Genomic DNA, 10,504 nt, shown 5'->3' on the forward strand with positions numbered 1-10,504 from the left:
GAGCAGGTTCTGTCTATCCAAGTGTGTGTACTGGCATAGAGCAGGTTCTGTCTATCCAAGTGTGTGTACTGGCATAGAGCAGTGATGTGGAGACACTTGCAGAAGTTGGCATTTTTATAAACAGATTTCACGCAATTATACATCATTTTAGATGACAGGAGACTTTCGCACAATGTTTTTTAATACCTCACAAATGACAGGCTACTTTGACACTGACAAACTTAGAATCCGAGTTCAATAAAAACAACCTTGTCTTGAATCCATCAATAGTCTAGGCCAGGTGTGAGGAGAAACACATGGTACAATATGAGTCCTAATCAAGCTTTCCAGTTTCACTCACTCACCGACCCAAAGCTTATCCCTAACTTGCTTTACTTTGTAAAACAATTCTGTTCTCTCAATAGGCCTATTTGAAAGATAACTTGGTAACACAGAGAGAATAGTATTTTCTTTTCAGCAGGGTCCATTTGCTTTACAACCTGTTTTCCAGTGATTTGTATGAAAAATAAATATTCTTATTAAATACTTTTTTTCTTTACATAGTTGAATGTGCTGACAACAAAATCACACAAAAATTATCAATGGAAATCAAATTTATCAACCCATGGAGGTCTGGATTTGGAGTAACACTCAAAATTAAAGTGGAAAACCACACTACAGGCTGATCCAACTTTGATGTAATGTCCTTAAAACAAGTCAAAATGAGGCTCAGTAGTGTGTGTGTGTGTGGCCTCCACGTGCCTGTATGACCTCCCTACAATGCCTGGGCATGCTCCTGATGAGGTGGTGGATGGTCTCCTGAGGGATCTCCTCCCAGACCTGGACTAAAGCATCCGCCAACTCCTGGACAGTCTGTGGTGTAACGTGGCGTTGGTGGATGGAGCGAGACATGATGTCCCAGATGTGCTCAATTGGATTCAGGTCTGGGGAACGGGCGGGCCAGTCCATAGCATCAATGCCTTCCTCTTGCAGGAACTGCTGACACACTCCAGCCACATGAGGTCTAGCATTGTCTTGCATTAGGAGGAACCCAGGGCCAACCGCACCAGCATATGGTCTCACAAGGGGTCTGAGGATCTCATCTCGGTACCTAATGGCAGTCAGGCTACCTCTGGCGAGCACATGGAGGGCTGTGTGGCCCCCCAAAGAAATGACACCCCACACCATGACTGACCCACCGCCATGCTGGAGGATGTTGCAGGCAGCAGAACGTTCTCCACGGCGTCTCCAGACTGTCACGTCTGTCACGTGCTCAGTGTGAACCTGCTTTCATCTGTGAAGAGCACAGGGCACCAGTGGCGAATTTGCCAATCTTGGTGTTCTCTGGCAAATGAAAAACGTCCTGCACGGTTTTGGGCTGTAAGCACAACCCCCACCTGTTCATGTCGGGCCCTCATACCACCCTCATGGAGTCTGTTTCTGACCGTTTGAGCAGACACATGCACATTTGTGGCCTGCTGGAGGTCATTTTGCAGGGCTCTGGCAGTGCTCCTCCTGCTCCTCCTTGCACAAAGGCGGAGGTAGCGGTCCTGCTGCTGGGTTATTGCCCTCCTACGGCCTCCTCCACATCTCCTGATGTACTGGCCTGTCTCCTGGTAGCGCCTCCATGCTCTGGACACTACGCTGACAGACACAGCAAACCTTCTTGCCACAGCTTGCATTGATGTGCCATCCTGGATGAGCTGCACTACCTGAGCCACTTGTGTGGGTTGTAGACTCCGTCTCATGCTACCACTAGAGTGAAAGCACCACCAGCTTTCAAAAGCACCACCAGCATCCAAAACATCAGCCAGGAAGCATAGGAACTGAGAAGTGGTCTGTGGTCCCAACCTGCAGAACCACTCCTTTATTGGGGGTATCTTGCTAATTGCCTATAATTTCCACCTGTTGTCTATTCCATTTGCACAACAGCTTGTGAAATGTATTGTCAATCAGTGTTGCTTCCTAAGTGGACAGTTTGATTTCATAGAAGTGTGATTGACTTGGAGTTACATTGTGTTGTTTAAGTGTTCCCTTTATTTTTTGAGCAGTGTATATTTTTTTTGCAAAGGGTAAAGTCTACAAAACTTGGTCCACTCTGTTCATAACAGCTGTTTCCTGTAGTTCATGATCATCTCCTTTGTTTTGTTGACGTTGAGTGAGAGGTTGTTTTCCTGACACCACACTCCGAGGGCCCTCACTTCCTCCCTATAGGCCGTCTCATCATTGTTGGTAATCAGGCCTACCACTGTAGTGTCGTCTGCAAACTTGATGATTGAGTTGGAAGCATGCATGGCCACGCAGTCATGGGTGAGCAGGGAGTACAGGAGAGGGCTGAGAACGCACCCTTGTGGGGCCCCAGTGTTGAGGATCAGCGGGGTGGAGATGTTGTTTCCTACCCTACCTTCACCACCTGGGGGCGGCCCGTCAGAAAGTCCAGGACCCAGTTGCACAGGGCGGGGTTGAGATCCAGGGTCTCGAGCTTAATAATGAGTTTGGAGGGTACTATGATGTTAAATGCTGAGCTGTAGTCAATGAACAGCATTCTTACATAGGTATTCCTCTTGTCCAGATGGGTTAGGACAGTCAGTGTGTAGTGTGATGGCGATTGCATCGTCTGTGGACCTATTGGGGCGGTAAGCAAATTGGAGTGGGTCTATGGTATCAGGTAGGGTGGAGGTGATAGGATCCTTGACTCGTCTCTCAAAGCACTTCATGATGACAGAAGTGAGTGCAATGGGGCAATAGTCATTTAGTTCAGTTACCTAGGCTTTCTTGGGAACAGGAACAATGGTGAACATCTTGAAGCATGTGGGGACAACAGACTGGGATAGGAATTGGTTGAATATGTCCGTAAACACACCAGCCAGCTGGTCTGTGCATGCTCTGATGGATGCCGACTGGACAGGCAGCCTTGCGAGGGTTAACACATTTAAATGTTTTACTCACGTTGGCCACGGAGGAGAGCCCACAGGTTTGGTAACGGGCCGTGTCAGTGGCACGGTATTGTCCTCAAAGCGAACAAAGAGGTTGTTTAGTTTGTCTGGGAGCAAGATGTCCATGACAGGGCTGGTTTTCTTTTCGTAATCCGTGATTGACTGTAGACCCTGCCACATATGTCTCGTGTTTGAATTGTGACTCAACTTTTTCTCTATACTGACGCTTTTGTTGTTTGATTTCCTTGTGGAGGTAATAGCTGCACTGTTTGTATTCGGTCATGTTTCCGGTCGCCTTTCCATGATTAAAAGCAGTGGTTTGCGCTTTCAGTTTTACGCCAATGCTGCCATTAATCCACGGTTTCTGGTTTGGGAAGGTTTTAATCGTCACAGCGGGTACGACATCTCCGATGCACTTGCTAATAAACTCGCTCACTGAGTCAGCGTATACATTAATGTTGTCTGAGGCTATCCGGAACATATCCCAGTCCACATGATAGAAGCAATCTGATTGGCCAGACCAGCGTTGTATTGACCTGAGCACGGACGTTTCCTGTTTTAGTTTCTGTCTATAGGCTGGGAACAACAAAATTGATTCATGGTCAGATTTGCCGAAGGCAGGGCTTTGAATGCATCGCGGAAGTTCTTGTAGCAATAATCCCGAATATTCAGAGTAAAGAAAGCGCCAGAAATGTGATGTTAAAAAGATAACCTTGTGTCCGTTTCTATTTGTTACTAAAGGTATGTAATAGTTTAAACGTGCTATCTAATATCAAAAGAACATGTCATGCCATGTTAGGTAACATCCATTAAAGGATTTTCACTTTTGGTAAAGGTTTGTTATTTTTTTGTGTCATTCCAAGTGAACGTGATGAACTATTTTAAAAGTCACAGCTAGAATCTTTGGGTTTGTCTGAATTGATGTACATAATTTCTTCAAGGTAATTTTAATTAAAAAATCTATTTAGTTGACATTTCTGAGTTTTTTTGGCATGTTATTGGTTTTGTGTGAAATTAACAAGCTGGTAACATGGCTGGACCCACTCTGTCTGCGTCAACAGACTTCTATATTTATCTGTAAATGTTACTATGTTGTGAACATGAAATACAATTGGTTTTTGATGTGAAATACAGTGAAAACAAGGTTAAAACAAACTAACCTTGTCCTAAATGTTTTTGTCATTTATGCATTTGGGAATTTGGGACATCTGCTTTTGATTAAGTTCACTTACGTTGTGTAGCGTAGCTCATTTTAAAGCATGTACTTTGTCTAATTTGAATGAATTCATGTTTTGTTGTCAATGCTTACCTACCTCATCTATTGAAATGAGATGGACAGGAGTTGATTACCGGCACCTCAAATTTATACTGCTTGAGCTCATGTTGCTCTTCTAGAATATTAGCTCAACACTATTGTGGAGCTCCTGCATCTAAATATAAACAGTACCGGAACCTATTTCAGTCCAAGTCAAGCACTGAATTAGATAATTGATCAAGAAGAAATAATAATATAGACTAACTTTTTTGGTCTGTTGTCCATTGTTACTACAGGACGACTAGAATTAAGTCTGAAGCCGGTAAATCCAACAGTGACGACAAACCCAACCCGCCTCTCTCCTTCCACACTGAGTCCAAACCTACAGTCACTGGGTCCTGATTGTGACAGTGGAACCCAGTTTGCACTGCAGGATCCAGAGATGGCATCAGTGAAGCTGGAAGACTGCAGTCCAACACTGGAGCTGAATGTCAACATTAAAGGTGAAGAAGAGGAAGAGAAGATTGGGACATCTGTTTCTCATGGTAAGAGCAGGTTGTATCTAACTAAGTTTGTGTTATTCATTCCAACTTCCCACTGTGCATGAAAAGATGCAGTAGAACTGTTTCAATGAGAAGGTAGATGTTTTTTCATGCTACTGAGATGTGCATGGTTTGACACCAGTATTTCCAGCATTTGTTTTATTCACCGGGCTATCTGGAGTGATCAGAGAGTAGACTAAAGAAGGGAAGTTGACAAGCTGCCAGTGTTTTAAAGTTCTATGAAATGAGTCTGTGTAGTTACTAACCCTTGTGATAGTGAGTGGAGGATGACACACCCCTTTTTAGGGGCGGCAGGGTAGCCTAGTGGTTAGAGCGTTGGACTAGTAACCGGAAGGTTGTGAGTTCAAACCCCCGAGCTGACAAGGTACAAATCTGTCGTTCTGCCCCTGAACAGGCAGTTAACCCACTGTTCCCAGGCCGTCATTGAAAATAAGAATTTGTTTCTTAACTGACTTGCCTGGTTAAATAAAGGTAAAATAAAAAAAATAGCTTTCATCTCTTACCCACTTTTAGAATAGTTTTATTCCCCTGTATTGTACAGCCTACTGATATGAATACATGTGTCACCCAGTACAGCCAGAAGAGGACTGGCCACCCCTTTGAGCCTGGTTCTTCCAAGGTTCCTGCTTTCTAGGGAGTTTTTCCAGACCACTATGCTTCTACATCTGCATTGCTTGCTCTTTAGGGGTTTTAGTCTGGGTTTCTATAAAGCACTTTGTGACAACTGATGATGTAAAAAGGGATTCATAATATACATTTGATTGACATGTATATCACTCCAACTGATTGGTTCTTCTGATGTTGTTCACACAGGAGACCATGTTGAGACACTCTCTACATCCAGAGAGCAACAGCAGGAAGATCACAGAGCTAAGAGGTCTCACCACTGCCCACATTGTGAGGAGACTTTCCCAATTCTATCAAAGCTAAAAATACACCTAAAAATACACACAGGAGAGAATCCGTATTCCTGTACTGACTGTGGGAAGAGATTCACAACATCAAGGAATCTGACAGTTCATCAGAGTGTGCACAATGGAGTGAAGCCTTACTCCTGCTCTGACTGTGAGAAGAGTTTTTCTCGAATGGACTTCTTAAAAACACATACACGTAGACATACAGGACTGAAGCCTTACTCCTGCTCTGAATGTGTAAAATTCTTCACAACATCAGCTGAGCTAAAAGTTCACCAGAGAACACACACAGGAGAGAAGCCTTACTCTTGCTCTGACTGTGGAAAGACTTTCTCTCAACTTGGCCCCTTAAAAAGACATGAACGTATACATACAGGAGTGAAGCCTTACTCCTGCTCTGACTGTTTAAAAGGCTTCACAACATCAGCTGAGCTAAAAATTCATCAGAGAACACACTCAGGAGAGAAGCCTTACTCTTGCTCTGACTGTGGAAAGACTTTCTCTCAACTTGGCCCCTTAAAAAGACATGAACTTATACACACAGGAGAGAAGCCTTACTCCTGCTCTGACTGTGGAAATTGCTTCACAACATCAGGTCAGCTAGAAGTTCATCAGAGAACACACACAGGAGAGAAGCCTTACTCCTGCTCTGACTGTGGAAAGAGTTTCTCTCTATTGTTTAACTTAAAAACACATGAACGTATACATACAGGAGTGAAGCCTTTCTCCTGCTCTCACTGTGTAAAATGCTTCACAACATCAACTGACCTAAAAGTTCACCAGAGAACACACACAGGAGAGAAGCCTTACTCCTGCTCTGACTGTGGAAAGAGTTTCTCTCAACTGGGCACTTTAAAACAACATGAACGTATACACACAGGAGAGAAGCCTTACTCCTGCTCTGACTGTGGAAAGAGTTTCTCTCAACTGGGCCCCTTAAAAAGCCATGAATTTATACATACAGGAGTGAAGCCTTTCTCCTGCTCTGACTGTTTAAAATGCTTCACAACATCAGCTGAGCTAAAAGTTCACCAGAGAACACACACAGGAGAGAAGCCTTACTCCTGCTCTGACTGTGGAAAAAGTTTCTCTCAACTGATTCTCTTAAAAAGACATGGACGTATACATACAAGAGTGAAGCCTTACTCCTGCTCTGATTGTGTAAAATGCTTCACAACATCAGGTCAGCTAAAAGTTCATCAGAGAACACACACAGGAGAGAAGCCTTACTCCTGCTCTGACTGTGGAAAGAGTTTCTCTCTACTGTGCAACTTAAAAACACATGAACGTGTACATACAGGAGAGAAGCCTTACTCCTGCTCTGACTGTGGAAAGAGTTTCTCTCTACTGTGCAACTTAAAAACGCATGAACGTATACATACAGGAGTTATTCCTCACCGCTGATCTGACTCTAGAAACTGTTTTAAAACAACAGCTGAGCTAAAAGGTCATCAGAGACACACAGGAGAGGAATCTGACTTCTGCTCTTAATATGTCAAGAGTAACTCAAGTAAAAGTGAAAGTCACCAAGTAGAATACCACTTGAGTAAAAGTATTTGGTTTTAAATATACTTAAGTATCAAAACTAAAAGTATGAATCATTTCAAATTCCTTAAATTAACCTCTACGGGATGGGTGTTCCTAAAACAGGACAGTTGCTAATATGACTATAATGACATTGTATTCAACAGCTAACTTTCTGGGACATAGACATGTCTTTTATATGGGCAGAAAGATTAACAAAAATTTAAGCAAACTTCAGTGTCGAATTAACAGTAGCTTTTACAGTGAAAAAATACCATGCAAGTGTTTGAGTAAAGTGTAAAACAACTTATCACTGCAACTGGTTTGATACATTCAAACCAGTTGATTTGTCATCCTTAGGGTCCCAGAGATAAAATGTAGCATAGTTTCGTTTGATAAAATCTATTTTTATTTTAAATGTAGGAACTGGGTACTACATTTTTGAACCCCTGTTGTCTCTGGCTCCACACCTACCCCGCCTGACCATCTAGATGTGTGAAAGTTAGTGAATAAGCTAATGATCCATCATGTATGAAATTCCTGTCAGTCTGTAAACTTAAATGTTTTATTACCATAGAGTTTTTGTATGTTCTCTATAGTTTTGTACTTAAATGTATCAATTGACCAATTCAGGACATTTGGGGAAACTCCTGGCAGACTTGATACAGTCCAGTAATGTAATTCTTCACTGGATCAGTCAAACTTTTCACACACTGCTGCCATCTGGTAGCCAAAATCTAAATTACACCTAGACTCCTTTCTGAAAGTATGGCCTTTCTTGCATTTCAAAGTTAATGAAAAAAAGTTTTTGTTTGTATGATTTTTACCAGATCTAATGTGTTATTCTCCTACATGAATTTCACATTTCCACACACTTCAAATTGTTTCGTTTCAAAAGATAAAGAATATGCATGTCTTTGCTTCAGGTGCTGAGCTACAGGCTACAGATTTGGGTCATTTTAGGTGGAAATGTAAAGAGAAAAAAAAGGGTACAATCCTTTAGAGGTTTTTAGCGAACTAGTGAGTCTGCCAAATCAGAGGCAGTAGGGATGACCAGGGATGTTATCTTGATAAGTGTGGGAATTTGACAATTTTCTGTCCTGGTAATCATATAAAATGTAACTAGTACTTTTGGGTGTCTGGGAAAATATATGGAGTAAAAAGTCAAATTTAGGCGGGGGAATTTGGTGAAATAAAAGTAAAAATTGTCAAATATAAATAGTTAAGTACAGATACACCAAAACTTAAGTAAAAGTGATTTAAATAACTACTTAAGTACTTTACACCACTGCATGCATCCACTCCGTGTGTCAGCATTGCAGGCTGGTGGTGTGATGGTTGGGGTGTGTTTTCAGGGCACACATTGGGCCCCTTGATAAAAGTTGAGCAATGTTTGAATGCCACAGGATACCTAAACCATCATTGGCAATCAGGTGCATCCCTTCATGGCAGCAGTTTATCCCTCCCACAAGGCTTGTCCAGGAATGGTTCCAATAACATTACACTGAATTCACTGTAATTGTGCATCTGTGGGAGGAGATGGAACGAGCTATTCAAAGTAGATCCACTCCCAGCCAACTTGACACAATTGTAGGAAGCATTGGAGTCCACATGGGCCAGCATCCCTGTGTTCTGAGGACAAAGGGGGTGCAACTCAATATTAGGAAGGTGTTCCTAATGTTTTGGACACTCAGTGTATATCAGGTAAGGATGGTGTGATGATCAGTTTTTAGCATTAGTTTGGGTGGATTATTTTATATTACTTAACAACTTTGTTTAATGATGAACAAGCTATGAATCGAGTACTTGTTTAATAAACTGTATTTTAATATTAGATTCATTATTGTAGTCATTGATGATGAATGTATTTGAATAACTATTGAAGTTAATTGATCTGTTGGCAGGGAGCCAGCGGTTAAGAGTGTTGGGCCAGTAACTGAAAGGTCGCTGGTTTGAATCCAGAGCCGACTACGTGAATAATCTGTCATTGTGCCCTTGAGCAAGGCAATTAACCCTTATTTGTCCTGTAAGTCGCTCTGGATAAGAACATCTGCTAAATGACACAAATATAATGAAAAATGTTTGTACATGAATATATGCTGGGCAACCACTTTTTTCTCTTAAATAAAATAAACTGTTTGAAGTGAAATACTGTATATACAATACACAACATTACCACTGTGTTTACCCTGGTCAGAGAGACAGGGACTTTGCAGCTGCTGTTGTTAGTGCAATATAGCATGTCAGCTCGCTAATGATTAGGTGTACAGGCTGCTACATTTAGTTTTTGCTTGTGTCGGTCAGATGTGATGTGTTATCAGGCTAAATGACTACCAGAGGGAAGTGGAGAGCGCGTCTTGATCTTTGTGAGTTGTGCCCGGCCCGGCCGACATGGTCAAGAGAGGCAATGGACATGCAGCAGCACTCCGATGTGAAGAACTGTACTAAAATGTACGATTGTAGTACAATGAAAAAAATATAGCATGGTATTTTTGTGGAATGGTAGTGACCAAAAAACATGTTTTCCATTGTACTAGACCTAGAAACAAAACTGCCAGATGTGTCATAATAGCCTGGAAGTAAAGCTGCACTGGGAGAATACATTGAAAACATTCAGCAGGGTGGAAACAATCACAGTAAAACATGATTTAAATGTATTGTTGGAAGGGCTGTGGTCTCCATTCATGTAATACATTAAATATATACATCAGATGGTATTGGGGAGCTATTTCATAGGGTTTTCATGGGTACATTATTTACCCATTTAAATATTTTACCAACCAACCCTATGCTTGGTGTGACTGTTATGGACAGAGCAGACCATCTGATATGCCCTTAAATATTGTAATATGCAACCTGGAATTAAAATGTAAGAGGGAGGACCAGTGTTTCTACAGTGAATCACATCTGTGCTGTTTGAGAGAGATGTTGTTAGACTGCATTGTATCGTTGTTTCCTCTTCTGTGGGCACTGGTGGGGAACAACATTTCAATTCACATAGACAATGAGTCCTTCAAGTTTAGCACTATGTCCACACGTTTGAATTCTCTGATGATGATGATGGTGAAGGTGAAGATTGAATTTACAATATAGAATGGAGGTTGGCAACTAGGCTTGGCCTCCAGTCAATTTGTTGCTGGGCTTGTAGCTAGTCTGCGGGCCAGAACATAATTTACCTATTAACAAATAGCCTATCGCTGCCCAATTCATAGTCCTACCGTCTAGGCTACACTACACATTTAACACGTGGTTAGTGGGCTAATCAATTCAATGACCATAACATAATGTTGATCTGATTACAGTGGTAAAATCACCTTTGTCTAAATTAATAGG

The 10,504-nt window shown here is 42.0% G+C and overlaps 2 protein-coding genes across 12 annotated transcripts in view; both read left to right on the forward strand.

The window, feature by feature from the left end:
• Window positions 1-10,504, forward strand: part of LOC110510710 (zinc finger protein 883-like) — a 586,683-nt gene that overhangs the window by 512,680 nt on the left and 63,499 nt on the right. The window lies entirely within an intron of this gene.
• LOC110513970 (gastrula zinc finger protein XlCGF17.1-like) overlaps window positions 1-10,504 on the forward strand; it is a 241,069-nt gene that overhangs the window by 203,707 nt on the left and 26,858 nt on the right. For 4 of the 6 annotated variants that reach the window (XM_036951185.1, XM_036951187.1, XM_036951186.1 and 1 more), the window contains exons 3-4: window positions 4,467-4,715; window positions 5,547-9,883. In XM_036951185.1, coding sequence (XP_036807080.1) covers window positions 4,467-4,715; window positions 5,547-7,051 — 1,754 coding nt within the window. In that variant the 3' untranslated portion in view covers window positions 7,052-9,883. Of the gene's footprint in view, window positions 1-4,466; window positions 4,716-5,546; window positions 9,884-10,504 lie in introns of those variants that run through there. The other 2 variants (XM_036951189.1, XM_036951190.1) reach the window with 2 other exon arrangements.

This window comes from Oncorhynchus mykiss, chromosome 18 (genome assembly GCF_013265735.2).
Source record: "Oncorhynchus mykiss isolate Arlee chromosome 18, USDA_OmykA_1.1, whole genome shotgun sequence".
Classification (NCBI taxonomy): domain Eukaryota; kingdom Metazoa; phylum Chordata; class Actinopteri; order Salmoniformes; family Salmonidae; genus Oncorhynchus; species Oncorhynchus mykiss.